Consider the following 15,437-nt stretch of genomic DNA (forward strand, 5'->3'; position numbering starts at 1 on the left):
GGCCGCTAACGATTTTTTAGGGTATTCTTGCAAGTGTAAGTTCCATTACTCGCCTGTCTAGTTACTCGTATTAACTTGAATCTTTTATAAAGACGCGGCGCGTCTCGCAAGCGTGGCGTCTAATGATGATTTACCGGGGCGCGTTCCCGGGGGCTGCGTAATTTTCCCTTAGTCCAGGCCACACACTATTGTCCAAGCTGAAGTAAACACAAACTAAGAACTTCGCCGTTTAATCATTCATTCCACAGAGGCAAGCAAGGTTTCATTTAGATTTATTTCGCCGTCTGTCGGTCAACTTATACAGTTAGATAATATATATTACTACTCAGAGGGTGTCGGCGACTTCCATCCGCGTTGATTTAGGTTTTTAAAAACCCTGTGGGAATTCTTTGATTTTCCGGTATAAATTGTATAAAATGTGTTCATTCAAGGTATAAGCTACCTCCATTTCAAATTTCAGCCAACACTACTTTGATTATTATACCTACTTAACTTTTTCGTGCACTATTTATTTATTAACTAGGCATGATTCATTTCGACATAAATGTTGATGTAGGTAACTATAGGGGGCACACAATTTAGTTGATATCAGGAGGGTCCAACTATATTCTGAATCATTAATCTGAGTAGGTATATAAAAAGAAAAGTCCTAACTCTGTCGACTGTCACTGATGATCACTGACTGACTCATCAAAGCCCAGCCCAAACTCTTGTACCTAGAAAGCTGAAATTATAGGTACACATAGAATCACTATACGGCTGTCCAGCGCGGAAATGCAGCCAGTATTCTTGGCACCGCACCGTTCCACGTGGGCATGATTTGTATAGTAATTAGATAAGGCTAGCTTTAAGTTTTATTGTAATATTTTCGGTATACGTCAATTATAATTTTACTGGAAGCCGAAAATATTCAAACAACCCATTGTTGTATAAATTGCTGTCGTATGAAAATGTGTCAAAAACATTGATTTTGTCGTTCACGCTTTATATATTTTTAATATATAAAGCTATTTAGCTTTTAAGCTCGAAAACATATTTGATCCTGCCTGTAAATTATGGACTCGTATTATTATTATTTATTTGTACTTTCAGACAACAATAGGTCCATATATAACTGTTATAATAGTATATAGTATACCTCGCAACGTAGGAAATTGCGAACCTAGTTTTTGTTAAATCGAACCTGTTTGCTCTATTAGTTTCTCATGTTTACTATTTTTAGGTAGGTACCTACTCGACATGGCGATAGCTTTCGCAATCGGATGATAAAATATCAAGCTTCTGTTTTCCGTCTGCTCTTTAAGAATCGAAGGGCCAAATCGATTCAATTCCTTTGACAAATACTCGAATGAACAGCTCTCCTCACATGCCTACATACTGAAGCAAAAAGGCCGTGACTACGCGCAATTAACCCACCCTGGAATATTAAATGTTTGCAAATAGAAGTATTTGCCTTGTTTTATCGGTGTTCTGCGTTAACCTTAGAGACATTTGCTGTAGTTTAACTATTTACACAAGTAAGTTGGGTTTAGTGTTGGTTGTTTGCCTTTATTTAGCGAGTTTATTTAAATTAAACTAGTAGGTATTATTCTATCCCACCGTGCGTCTCTCAATATCACTACTTACTGGACTGGACTGTTACCGACAACATTTATTTTCTTAGAATTTCATTTTGGACATATTTTACTCATGACGACATTTATTTTCCCCCTATGCCATTTTTATTAAGAATACTTGTTACTTGCGTTAAACAAGGGGAATTATTTTTATATGAGTCATTGGCATTACTTATCGCATTAACTTCATTATGCATCACCCTTTGTGCCTTTCTACGAAGGGGTTAACCCCATTTACATATCTTGAATGTACCTAGTCTACTGACCTGTCTTAATACAATACGAAGCTGTCCAAATACAGTCAATCTATCAATCTTAACATTGATAACCCAGTGGTTGCTTTAACCAGGGTGAACTACTTTAACGGTGAAGGATAACATTGTGAGGAAATCTGCATGCCTGAGAATGTTCTCAGATGAACTACTTTAACGGTGACGGATAACATTGTGAGGAAACCTGTATGCCATCACTCGGTGGGCAATGAGGAGAGCTATGCTTGGAGCATTCTCTACGTGATCATACGTGACCTCATTTTGATCCGTAGTCTTCCACAGTAGTCTTGTCCAGAGTTACCGACATAGCTCAGCGGTTTGGGAAGCTGAAGTTGCAATGGACAGGCCCCGTAGTTCTAAAAACCAATAGACGTTGGAAGAGCCCTGGGGTGCTAGAATAGCGACTTTGCCGCTGGGTTCAAACGACGCAAGACCGTGGCTTGTGAAGTCCCTACAAGAGACCTATATCCAGCAGTGGACTTCTACCGGTTGACGATAATGATAGTAACACACAGCTTAAACTGCTGGATCTAAAAACATTATTTTACATGTAAGTTTTCGCTATAGCGTGGACCTCCAATGAGAAACAATTTTTAGGGTAAAGGCGGAGTGTATTAACTAGTTATGAATAATAAGCCACACGCAAACATTTTGATACTATTCCAGTAGTAAAGTTCGCAAACTACTGCGCATGCGTACGCGTCGGCACCAGTTTTAAATTTAGACGCGTCGCCGGAATTTTGCCGTCCTATTTTATTTCCGATTCGCCGCAAACGGCACAATTTAACCTCCAATGTTATTGTTTATTCTGAAATAATACAACTTAGTTCAACATTAAAACTTGTGATGGTTTTCCGTGCTGTGCAGTGAAATGAGGATAATTTGTGGGGGCGTATGTGGACCACTCGTTAAATTAAATCTAACAAAGTGACAATATGTTCGGTGCACCGATAATTACAATATTATTGTGGAAACACGGTAAATTACTTTCATATATTTACCAATTATCAACTCAATTTAATTAACGCAGCTTTCATGAAGCCTGCATTTTCGTTATGTGAAAATTTAATTAATAAATTAAAATTGAAATTGTTTATTTGCAAGAAACATTGTACCTACTTAAGATGTTTTAACATAATATTATTAACTATCCAATATTATGTTTCGTCAATTGACTAGATTAGTTAGTGACTGAAAATTAGTACCTACTTAGTAGTCTCGTAAAGTTGCCATCTTAGTTCCTTTACCTTTCTGATTGATTGCTGTCCATAACGATTGACGTTAGGTAGGTACGTATTTAGGAAAAAGTATTTTTTACAGTTTTAACAGGAAATAAAAACTTTGATTAGCTACATTAAGGGCCTGTACAATAAGCAATAGCAATAATGTTTTAGTAGGCGTGAATTTTCCTCCTTTGTGGAAAACAAGTCGGTAGAGTTTTTCAACTTTAAATATCGGCGTAGTCCGCGCACGTTTTAGTGCCCATAAAAAGCGGCCAACTGGGGAAAAATATGAATGAAAATTAGAACATTTCTAAACAAAAACTCTTATGGTTCGGTCAGAATCGTAAACAAGGATAAAGGTTAAACATTGTTCTTATAGGATGTAATTGCGAGGTTACTTTTGTAAATAGTTGTTTTTAGATTATTTAAGGGATAGGTATCTGTGCTGCCGAGTATAAAATTCTTTGGATATTTTTCGAATGGCCATTTTCGTGATATTTAAATAGGGTAGGTATATTTAAATAATACTTATTCATCGAATTGAGAACCAAAGAAAAATTGAAAATCAAATAATCGATAACTTCCATACAATCTAAAAAAATCTAGGGTTAAGTTATTTTTATTCGACTTTGAATAAGTAAATATTATAACTTGACCCATTATTAAAGTCAATAGGGTAGGTATGAAAATTTTTCTCCGATGTACGCGTATAATTTTTAATTGGATGAATCAATCGTACCTACTATGTTTTTATACTTATTTGCTATTACTTATCTAGATTATGCCTTACTTCACAACCAAGTAGATTTACTTAACTAGATAGATACCTACTTAACATTATTTTTAAATCCTCATCATAAACCCATCGCCGGCCCACTACTAAGCACAGGTCTCCTCGCATGATGAGAAGAATTAACCATAGTCTACTATAGTCAAGTGCGCTTGGCAGACTTCACACATCTTTGAAAACATTATAGAAAACTTTCAGGTATGCAGGTTTTGTCAAAATGTTTTGATTCACCGTTAGAGCAAGGGATATTTAATTGCTAAGAGTGCTAAGACACATAACTCGGAAAAGCTAGATGTGCGTGCCCAGTGTCGAATTCTGGACCCGCCGAATAGAAAGTCGACCTCTTGAACTAGACTATCATTGCTTATAACTTTTTTAGGGTTCTGTACCCGAAGAGTGACAACGGAACCCTATTGCCACATTAATAGGCCTCCGCTGTCCGCCCGTCCGTCCGTCCGTAGATAGTTGAAATTTTCATAGAATGTGTATTTCTATTGTTGCTATAACAACAAATAATAAAAATTTCAAAATGGCCACGAATATTAATGAAAAATTTAATGTTATTTCTTGTTCGATAGTACGGAACCCTTCGTGTGCGAGTCCGACTCTCACCTGACACATTTTTATCTTATTTTTCTTTGTATATTTCAGTTTTAGTAGAAAGTATTCACATAAAAGAGCTCCAGGTGCCAGGCATCGCGGCGGAAGGCAGGCAGGCGCTACTGGGATGCCAGTTTGATCTCGAAGGTGATGACCTATATTCCGTCAAGTGGTACAAAGACGGCAGAGAGTTCTATCGATATGTGCCTTCCAATGACAAAGCCATCAGTTACTTTACTATGCCTGGAGTGTTTGTTGATGTAAGTTCAGTGAAACAACTTTTAAGTCTGGGACAATTTTTTTAAATTAATAATAACGGACCACCATTTTTTGGATTATTGCATGTTTGTAGGTGTTGTTTTACCAAAAATTTCGAAGCAAATATACAAAATAAGACTTCATACTACTTTGACGTAGGATTTTTTTACACCTATAGTACCTGTTATCTCCCAGAGCCACCAGGATCCAAACTTCAATCTTAGTCGCTGATCGTTCCTCTCTGTGTAAAATACGAAGGTCTGGCATGCGCTGGCTCTCAGTCTTTCCTTGCATCTGAGCGACTTAGATTTATTAAAAACTTCTAACGTAAGCAAGATAAACTTTGAAATGTAAAAGTTGAGTAGGAAAATACTTACTCTTAACATCCCGGTGGGATATCCCTGAAAAACTCATGAATTAAAAATTATTTGAGAAGCAAGCCTAAGGTAGGTATATAGGTAGGTGCCTAAGTAGTAGATAAGTAGTAAATACCTAATATTTATTAGGATATACTATAGTATTACCCTGTGAAGGTACTCATCAAGTTTACTTAACTCCCATTTATCTCAAACTGTCACAAAGTAGTGAAGTTTAGCAATATTCGATAGCACTGTTTGTTAGCAACTACGTGCAGTGCCGCGTTAACTGAAGTGCATCGGTTTAGAAAATACTTCTACTAATAATATGTTGCTTTTAAGAAGTTTTTGTTTAACAGTCACCGCTTAAAGTTAACTGTACTTTTAAGAGCACGGTAAATAACATCTTGTAAACTCTTTGGAGAAACGGCGTGAACTTTAAGCGATTTCTCATAGAAATATAAGCTACCTAGGTAGGTACCTACTTGATGAGCAGTAAATAGACTTGGGACACTCATCTCATAACTCATTAACGTAACTTCGTATCTGGTATCTACTTGTACTGTAAAACGATTATTGTTACCGTTTGACACGGATTGTACTAATAGAGTTTCAAAGAATTAAAAACCGACCAAGTGCGATTCGGGCTCGCGCAACGAGGGTTCCGTATTACAGTCGTATTATTTCGACATTTTGCACGATAATTAAAAAACCATGATACATAAAAATAAATAAAAATCTGTTTTAGAATGCACAGGAAGATCTTTCATAATATGATACCCATGATATAGTTATCTTACTTTGAAAATTGAAAGTACTAATTATTAGTTCATGACCACAATTTAATATTTTTTGTGTGATATAACCACAAATTCACGTTTTTCAGATTTTTCCCCAAATGTCTGCTACAAGACCTACCTAGGTACTTGCCAAATTTCATGATTCTAGGTCAACGGGAAGTACCCTGTAGGTTTCTTGACAGACAGACAGACAACAAAGTGATCCTATAAGGGTTCCGTTTTTCCTTTTGAGGTACGGAAACCTAAAAATTAAATAATATTTATTTTTGTAGGCCTAAAGTCTGTAAAAGATTTGACAATCTGAAAAGTTACACTCAGAGCTCAGTACGCGTTTTATAATAACTTAGCTGTTGTAAATTTTAGGTGACACATTCATCAAGCACGATGGTCGCCCTGGAGCACCTAACAAAAGACTCGGCCGGGCTCTATCGCTGCGAAGTGTCTGGAGAAGCGCCCTACTTCGTTACAGTTCACAAAGAAAAAGCCGTCAGTATATACCGTACGTTTCCATACATAGTTATGTTATTGCTAACAAATGCCTGCCTTGTTGGCGTTGCTCCTTGTACTTTACCTACTAACTAATGCGTGACTTTTTCCGCGTGGATTAAGGTTTTTAAAAATCTCGAGGAAACCTTTTGATTTTCTGGGACAAAAAGTATCCTATGCCATCCTCCAGGTTTTTAACCATACCTACCTATTACGTTAATCCGTTGCCGTGTTACAGCGTGATTGAAAGACAAAACAACAAATAAATACACTTATTTTATAACTAGCTTATGCTTACGACTTCGTCCACGTGGACTACATAAATATCGAACCTCCATTTTACCCCCTTAGGGGTTGAATTTTCAAAAATCCTTCCGTATTGGATGTCTACGTCATAACAGCTATCTGCATGCCAAACAGCCCGATCCGTCCAGTGCACCGAGGAGTAAACCAATAGGTACTCTGTTCTGTGGTCCAGTGGTTTGAGCTGTGCGTTAATAGATCAGTCAGTCGGTCAGTCAGCTTTTCCTTTTATATATATAAAGATGTGGGTTGTGAATAGTGATACTAAATACTTTATAGTTTCGTTCCTATAGTTAATTAGCCAAATTATGAGCTTTTGACCCGGTAAAGGCTCTGAGTAAAGACCTAACCACAGAACAAAGTTCGTGGGCGGCCTAACGGTAATTATCGTGACATTAAAAACCCAAATTAAAAAGTAAAAAGCTAGATAAAGTAACAGGATTTTTAAATATTTTAGAAGAGAAAATAATTTACTTACCTAACGGGTAAATAACCTCCATACTACTACTACTATTTATACTATTTACTATTAATATTATAAATGCGAAAGTGTGTCTGTCTGTCTTCTGTCTGCTAGCTTTTCACGGCCCAACAGTTTAAAACCGATTTTGATGGGTACCTACAGAGTTAGCTTATATCCCGGGAATGGACATAAGTAACTTTTTATCCCGGAAAATCAAAGAGTTCCCACGGGATTTTCAAAAAAACCTGATTCTACGCGGACGAAGTCGCGGGTATCATCTAGTGTACAAATAAATAAAATATTCAATCATGTTTTTTATTATTGCAATTTGCAGTGCTTCCAAACAATAAGCCCTTAGTAAAAGGACTAGAGAACGAGTATGAAATAGGTGATTTGCTAGACGCTAACTGTACGTCATTTAGATCTCGCCCAAAGACTCAAATAATGTGGCTAATAAATGATCAACTAGCACCGAAAAAATATATCCGAGGACCCTGGGAAAGGATATCAAGAGAACGAGCCGATGCTCGCGAAACGACGTTGGAGTTAAGATTCTTTTTAATGCCGCATCATTTCCATGATAGCGTGCTGACTGTTAAGGTAAATTACATCTTTTTTTGTCTTACCTATAAAAATGCAATTGTATTTTCCAGAAATAATTGTTTCAGCGCTTCAAGCAATATTGGTACCTACTTAACTCATATAATATTTTCTCCAAAAAGTTTAAAACAACTATTGCAAATCTTCGTGGTGGATTTCAAAACGATTTTCATTCATCATCATTTAGAAAAAAATTCGAGGATTGTTTATACATTCACAGTCGTTCAGCTAATTCAAATACTATTTTAAAGAAATAAAGAACTAAGGTCTCTACTTATAGATTAAATAATGATAAGTTGAGATAAAATCTCTCTCTCTCTCTCTCTCTCTCCCTGCGTCTTATTCCATTTCTGAGGGTCGTCACATAGTGATAAAGGTTTTCTTCGGTAATGCAATGGAATCCCATGGTCTTTCTGCATACGACTTGACTAAGATTAGGTAAGAGAATTCGGTGCTCATGTTTTTTTGATTTTTTTTTCCTATTTATGTACAACGATGTACTAAACGGACAGACAATAGTGAGTTCATGACTATGAATAGCGACTGTGCATCACGCAATTACGCTAGCTCAGCTTTTTTTTTCTTGTTTTAACAATACCTTATGTCAAAAATATTTATATTAATTTTAATAATCGCGATTAACTTAATCATGATTAAGTTTGATCACGATTAATTTTATATCTAAATTAATTTCATATTTAATCTAAATAAAATTAATAAAATTACCTAATTGATTCATGCCAACACTGCTGCACATCCCGCGACTAGGCCATACGTCCTTCACGTAAGATAATATAACAAGTCAAAACTTTCAGTGTCAAGCTGCTCTACCGCCACTATACCAAGACGAAGTAATTCATCACATCCTTCGAGTGGATTCACCACGTCCTTCGCCTGATCTTATAGATGCAGGAGACAACTTTGATGCAGCACCGCCCATCTATGAGATGCCTGCGTTTAGTGAAACTACTGGCTTTCTACCAGCTGCAGATTTACAGAATGAGGAACTTGTCAAAGGTAAGAATAGTCTAGCATTTAAACATTAATTAAACTTTAGTTAACCTTGGACGCTGCTGCGTGGAAAAGAGATCGGGTACTCGCTTCCTGTACCATTGCATTGGTGTAAATTCTTTAGCCACGATGTTCTTCTTCGGCCAGGTGGACTTCTGTCGGCTATTTTCCACTGAGTAATGAGCTGAAGGAGGTCGTATTTGCTATTTCTCATAATGCAGGCGCAGATAGCCCTAATGGTTGCCAACCTCCGATAGGAGACGGCACTTCAAGAAGAAGAAGAAACAGAGCCGGCGACCCCAGCAAAGCGCAATAGCAATATGTTCAAATGCACGGCTCCTAGACTTCAGAGCTGTCCCACTGACTGCTACGCACGCTCACACTACGCACGTCACTTACTATAATAATTTACAAGACATACGAGTCCGACTCGCACTTGACCGGTCATTTTTCCTTTCAGATAACAGTACAAGGACAAAATTCTCAGTTTGGGCCATTATTCCAGCAATATTCACACTGCTAATTATATTATAGGCTTTTTGTTCGTTTATTTTAATTATTCCACAAGCATATTTTATTTTTCCATGTTTCATTAAGAGTATTATAGAGTAAAAACGACTTTTTAACATTATCAAGAGATTCCTTTAACTGTATAATAAAAATTTATGCATTTGGAGCATTTGGAAAAAAAGTGCTGTATTTAGGGTAGGTTGTATAAAACTGACACGAGGATAAATGTTTTGTATTTTGTATTCATTTAACTTATGTTATTAAAATGTAATTATTTGCAAACGATTCTTTAGTTTTATATATTTAAACAGTTTTAGCTCATTTATTTTATAAAAGAGATTTTTACGTACTTTCTTAACCTTCTAAAAATCTGTTATTTATAATAAAATTAATTTGTTTATTTTTAAATATAAAAATAAAAATATTTTTTATTCAATTTAACTTTAACAAGAAGGTACTTTTGAAACGACAAATGCATCTACCACTGGTTTGGAACGCCTTTCCTACCGAGAAGAACCAGCAAGAAACTCGGCGGTTGCTCTTTTCAAAGATTTGATATAAGTATTTGATATATTATGCCAGGTCAAATCCACGCTCTTTTATCATTTAGGTGCATAATCTTCGATTGTGTAATATGCTTTTTCAAATGTGTACATCTACTTAATATGAATAAAACTACATACGATTATTCAATCCAAATACTTAATATAGAATACTAGCTGATGCCCGCGACTTCGTCCGCGTGGATTTACGTTTCCCAAAATCCCGCGGGAACTCTTTGATTTTGCGGGATAAAAAGTAGCCTAAGTATGTCTTAATCCAGGGTATAATGTATCTCCATTCCAAATTTCAGCCATATCCGTTAAGCCGTTTTTGCGTGATTGAGTAACAAACATCCACACTTTCACATTTATAATATTAGTAGGATTATGACTATTTTAGCTAAGAAGACACTGATTCTGACATCTTTTTACAATAAATTGCAGCTCATCGCTATTGTATTTGTATATTTTGTCCAGAATATAAAATAATTTAGCACAAATTTTGTAAGTCATTTTCAATTTTACTTGATAAATAATCAATCAAGCCACGAATAAAATGTGAAATTAAATTAATCGACTGCTGATTACGTTTATTAAAATATTTAATTAAGTCGGCGCGGCAAAGCTTCCAAACCGCCAAATCATTAAACAATATACGAGTACATTAATTAACTGAAATGAAAGTGTATTTTAGTCATCATGTTAAAAATATCAGACAATTATTGACGAAGACCATTAAACTAGCCCAAAAATTGACATCATTTTCTATAATATACATTTAATAATAATATAGATAATTCACTGAGTTCACAACTTTCCATTTTATAAAAAAAAAAGTATTCAGCCGTGGAAGTAATCTTACCGCGAGTTTATTCTTGGGTACGTTGTTCAAAAAAATTTAATCTTCAATCTAATTAGAACCTAAGCCGCATTTTAAAAAGAAATGTGTTATATTATGTGATAAGTGATTTATTAAGAATAAAAAAATACCTATTCTACAATGTGGATTTATTTACAAGCGATCAAGATGCGTTTGACTTAACTATTACTCGTTTATATCGGTAACATTTTAGTATCCGGAACCACGTGGACCATTCGGGCCACCGCTAGGGTAACCATCGCTTCCTCCTTGGAGCCCATTTCTGCCGCCTTGTGGTCTGCCCCCAGGATACCCTCCTTGACTGCCAGGATAATTTCCACCACCTTGAGCTCCCCTGCCTCTACCACCTTGAGGTCGACTAGGATAGCCACTACCACCACCGAGTCCACCGGGAAAGCCTTGTTCACTACTCGGATAACCACCGGCACCGGATCCTGAATCAAAACCAGATTGCTGATATCTTCCGCCTTGACCAGAACCAGGTTGTTGAGAGTAGCCTGCTCCAGCGAAAGCCTCAGCGTTGGCATCTGCACGTGGATAACCTTGGTTTCTTCCTCCTTTAAATAAGTAACATTTATTTACTTCAGGTCGAATTAAAGAGCTAAATTATTCAGACTGTCCAATTCCATAGTACTTATTGTACTAAACTTATTGTTATGTCGGCCTATGTTTGTCTTTTCATAGCGTTACCATTGAACCAACATTAGCACAACTTGATACAGAGATATACTTGTATTGCATCCCGAAGACGGACATACCGCATTATTACCACGTTATACACAAGCAATAAATTAAATACTATCAAAACGTTACTAAAGAAAGTAAAATACCTAATAGCGAAACTATGGTAATTTTTATAAAACAAAAACATTTCAAAATATTACCACTTCCAAAACCAGATCCACTGCCACCACCAGTTCCTAATTGGAAACAAAATGCGATTAGAAATAATAATACGTACAAATAATAGTAGATGCGATTAGAAATAATAGTAGGTACGTTGATAACATTATAATTTACCAATGTATCTACTCAAAACTAAACTAAACATAAATACGCGACGGGTCGAGATAGCAGTCGGGGTACGAGGCGGGGGAACGCCCCTCGCAGCCGCACGTCACCCGCGCTGTCTAGTGCGGGGCTGTGTGAGTTTGCGGAGCGCCATCTTAACCTGTCGCGCACTTATAGTTGCTTTAAGTTACTTCAAAACAAATGTCTTGGCAATCTCATCGTTATTGGTGAATCCTGCTGACAAAAATCGATCTCTGCTTTAGCTTTGAGAATTATCTTGACTCCGCCTTACTGAAATTAACCGCAAAGCAGCTTTGAAACGGTTGAACTATAAGTAGTTAAGTAACTTATGCACTTAAGGGTTTTGGTACCTCTAAACAGAATAACTTTTTCATTCGGTAATTCATGTATCGCCTGAAATCGTCTACCTGTTAAAAACCATCGATTCCTTGTTACCTATTGAGTCTAACACTGTAGATGCTGTGACCTAGATCATGATTATCATTAATTGTCAGATGGCTCGTTATGGATGGCTGTTTAATAAACAAATACCTAAGCGGAGATACAATAAACAAACCCTCATATCGGATCTGAGGCTTGTAGCCCTCGCGATCTGCTTCGTACTCCACCACTTGCTTCCTACCGTCGGGCAATACTACGTTATACTCCCCTGTGGTAACGTCACCATCTCGCCGTTCAGAGTGACCAAACTTTGTACCTGTAGCTGCATCATCCACTTCATAGCTAAATTCGTACTTAGCTGGCTCCTATAAAAAAGTATTCGTCTTTAATATTTTCTCAACAAACTGTTAAATTAAATCAACGGAGAAAACTTCTAAATAGATATTACCTTAATAAAATTATAACTTACATCAGAATCATCCACCCCTGATCCGCGATAATTTTGATTTTTACTATCTAAATCATTACCGAAATCAGGGGTGCCGTAAGAAGAGGAGGGTGATCCACCAAACTGTTGTCTAGCGCCTTGATTTTGGCGACCTGCATTTCCGCCATTGAAGTTTCCTGATTGATAATCGGTAGATGGTACTCCGTAAGAGGTATCTGGCCTTTGGGAAGAGCCTCGTCCGCTGGGTGGAAAATTGCCTCCACCACTACCACCTCGTTGGTTGGGAGTTCCGTATTGTTGACTGGGAGCTTGCCCCTGACGACCTTGTGAGCCATCTCTTGGAAATCCGGAAGAACCTTGCCCAGGTACTCCATATTCAGTTGACAGAGAATTTGAAGGATAATTTCCTGGAGCGTTATAGTTGCCGCCCAACTGACTTTGTGGTCCTGAGCCAGGTCTCCCTTGCCTATTAGGAGCACCATATTGTGACGATGGTCTTCCGCCAGATCCTGCTGATGGAGGTAGGTAGCTGTTTACTGGTGGTTCACATTTGGTCGTCCTTACCAAGAGAACTGTTAGGGAGAAAAGCCACTGCAAAATAATGAAGTTAATAAATATTCATAAAATATTATCAATTCACAACATCATCAAAAATATTTAAAAGACCGGTGACTTATAATCAATCATAATAAAAATGCTTACAACTAGTATCATTTTAATACACTTTTAACTTCTATTCTATTTCGATTTTAGGATTGTTCCTGTAATCACACTTGAGTTTGGAATAAATTGAAACCTCTTGTCTAAGCTTATATAGTGTGAATCAGAGTGGTGAATGTCCTATCAATATTAATCCCATAAGGTGCACGCGCATCGTGGCTGATTTTAATTTCATGCATTTGTCTCCAAAAGCAGGGCGCTCAAATCCTTGTCACTGTTCAACATTGCCATAAATCACGATTATCTACAGATGTACTTTTATTGGTAAGTACTAAGTACTTACTTCGTTGGAATTAATCTAAATCTAAACTAAACTTCGCTAATTTGGGTTAATTATTAAAACTCATTTTAGGCTATTGAAATCATGACCATCTATTTCATTCATGTCATCTTGTTTGGTTTCTCGTGCAATTTTTTTTAGGGATCCGTACCAAACGGTCAAACGGGACTAACTAAAACTCTGCTGTCCGTCCTTCTGTCAACAGGCTGTATCTCATGAACCGTGATAGTTAGTTGTAATTTTCATAGATGATGTATTTCTATTGCCGCTATAACAATAAATACTAAAAAACAGAATAAAATAATTATTTAAGGGGGCTCCCATACAACAGACATGATTTTTTGTCGTTTTTATTTTGCCGAACTAGCTGACCCGGCGAACGTTGTATTACGAATCTTTTGTATGTGAATATAGAAAAGTGTTGTTTTTAGACTTTTTCAGGCAATTTTTTTTAATTTTTCTCTCCGTAAGAACCTTCCTCGTACTTCAAGGAATATTATAAAAAAAGAATTAGCGAAATCGGTTCAGCTGTTCTCGAGATTTGCGCATTTTAGCAACACATTCAGCGATTCATTTTTATGTATAGAGATGGTACGGAACCCTTCGTGCGCGAGTTTTCTTATAATCCTACCTCCATATTGGTGGAAACCACAGGTGGAAACTAATCTTATTTTGTGTTCTCCGCTAAACAATATGACAAATAAGCCACTATTCTAAATTGAGGACGCAAAGCCGAAGCACCAAATCGAGGCATGTAATAACGTAACACATTTGCTTTAAATCGAACTTAGGTTCGTCGGATAAATCTGTTCGTGAGTGATCCGTGTCACATCGTCGTGCGCGTGCGGCCCGCGCATGGTGCAATGCTCATGCGCACGCTCTAGTTTAGTATTTATCCATCTCTAACCTTACTCTGATTATGAAAAACCTTATACGTAGACATGACTAACTATACTTTTAAAAGATCTTATAATTGAGTATTTGACTCCAATTTTTTTATTACTTTATTATAAACTAGGATAAAAATAATGACGTAAACTGAAAAACTAATTAAATTGATCAAATAACAAAAAAGTTATAAGCATTTAAACATTTCTGATTAGAAAGAGATAGCGATATAGCATTTTGACGTCACACCTTACTAATGCCATAGTAGCTTCGTGCGGTTTCATACAAATTTTCGTTTAGCGAGAAAGGGATAGAAGACCCTCCCACTCCAAAATAAAAATGCCTGTAACTTTGTAAATCATTGTCGGATTTTAATATTTTTTTCAGAGTAGGTACGTCATTATTTTTATCCTAGTTTATAATAAAGTAATAATATTTATCAAATTCTAAAGTAGGAAAACACCCAATTTTATAGTTTTTACAAAAAGCCTTACCCTTGTACTTTATAAGTCACTCAATCTACTATTATATTGCCTCAGAGTCAAAAAGTTAAATATTTATTATAGGTACAGAGATAGCTTGCATCCTGGAGATGGATAACGGCTATTTTTTATCCCTGAAAATCAAAGAGATCTCACGGGATTTAAAAAATAAATCGAGCACAGCAGGCAGGACGCACATTTTTAAAGGCGCAAAGCAAGTAGGTAAATATAAGTATATGTATCCTTTAAATTTGTCAAAGGTAATATACCTAATAATCGTCACGTTCACGAGTGATTTCTTACGAACGTGTAATCCAGAGCGTGCACGTTTCTTATGCAATTTCACAACGACTGTGATTGAGTTATTTCGATTCACGACGGACTAGTCATTAGACTAGTTGGTATCCCTTAAAAGCTGCCCGTTGTACCGGAACTATAAAATTGGTTAGTCAGGGCATATGAGTATACTTGGTAACGCACCGCAGTTGGAGCAGAT

At 36.6% G+C, this 15,437-nt stretch overlaps 2 protein-coding genes across 3 annotated transcripts; one reads left to right on the forward strand and one right to left on the reverse strand.

The window, feature by feature from the left end:
- Nucleotides 1-2,574: 2,574 nt before the first annotated feature.
- Nucleotides 2,575-10,688, forward strand: LOC117984245 (uncharacterized). Its single transcript, XM_034970865.2, has 6 exons — nt 2,575-2,866; nt 4,553-4,761; nt 6,279-6,414; nt 7,502-7,767; nt 8,583-8,784; nt 9,239-10,688. Exons 1-6 carry the CDS (start codon nt 2,824-2,826, stop codon nt 9,310-9,312), a joined length of 930 nt encoding a protein of 309 aa, XP_034826756.1. The 5' UTR covers nt 2,575-2,823; the 3' UTR covers nt 9,313-10,688.
- On the reverse strand, nt 10,525-13,492 carry LOC117984520 (pro-resilin-like). Of its 2 annotated transcripts, XM_034971152.2 has the most exons (5): nt 13,274-13,492; nt 12,593-13,162; nt 12,299-12,488; nt 11,595-11,630; nt 10,525-11,267 (listed from the first exon to the last, which is right to left on the reverse strand). In XM_034971152.2, the coding sequence occupies exons 1-5, from the start codon at nt 13,283-13,285 to the stop codon at nt 10,900-10,902; spliced, it is 1,176 nt and encodes a 391-aa protein (XP_034827043.1). In that variant the 5' UTR covers nt 13,286-13,492; the 3' UTR covers nt 10,525-10,899. The 2 variants fall into 2 exon arrangements, with proteins under 2 accessions (XP_034827043.1, XP_069356420.1); XM_069500319.1 differs by lacking the exons at nt 12,299-12,488; nt 13,274-13,492 and having other exon boundaries at nt 12,652-13,243.
- Nucleotides 13,493-15,437: the final 1,945 nt, after the last annotated feature.

This window comes from Maniola hyperantus, chromosome 8 (genome assembly GCF_902806685.2).
Source record: "Maniola hyperantus chromosome 8, iAphHyp1.2, whole genome shotgun sequence".
NCBI lineage: Eukaryota > Metazoa > Arthropoda > Insecta > Lepidoptera > Nymphalidae > Maniola > Maniola hyperantus.

What these genes read in the sequence shown, in the direction of transcription:
- LOC117984245 (XM_034970865.2), top strand. Translation starts at nt 2,824, where the DNA reads ATGTTCGGTGCACCGATAATTACAATATTATTGTGGAAACACG. An exon ending in AATATTATTGTGGAAACACG is followed by an intron (nt 2,867 to 4,552) that starts GTAAATTACTTT and finishes TGTATATTTCAG; the next exon opens with TTTTAGTAGAAAGTATTCAC. An exon ending in GAATGAGGAACTTGTCAAAG is followed by an intron (nt 8,785 to 9,238) that starts GTAAGAATAGTC and finishes TTTTCCTTTCAG; the next exon opens with ATAACAGTACAAGGACAAAA.
- LOC117984520 (XM_034971152.2), bottom strand. An exon ending in CAGGGGTGGATGATTCTGAT is followed by an intron (nt 12,489 to 12,592) that starts GTAAGTTATAAT and finishes ACTTTTTTATAG; the next exon opens with GAGCCAGCTAAGTACGAATT. An exon ending in GCCTCAGATCCGATATGAGG is followed by an intron (nt 11,631 to 12,298) that starts GTTTGTTTATTG and finishes GTTTCCAATTAG; the next exon opens with GAACTGGTGGTGGCAGTGGA.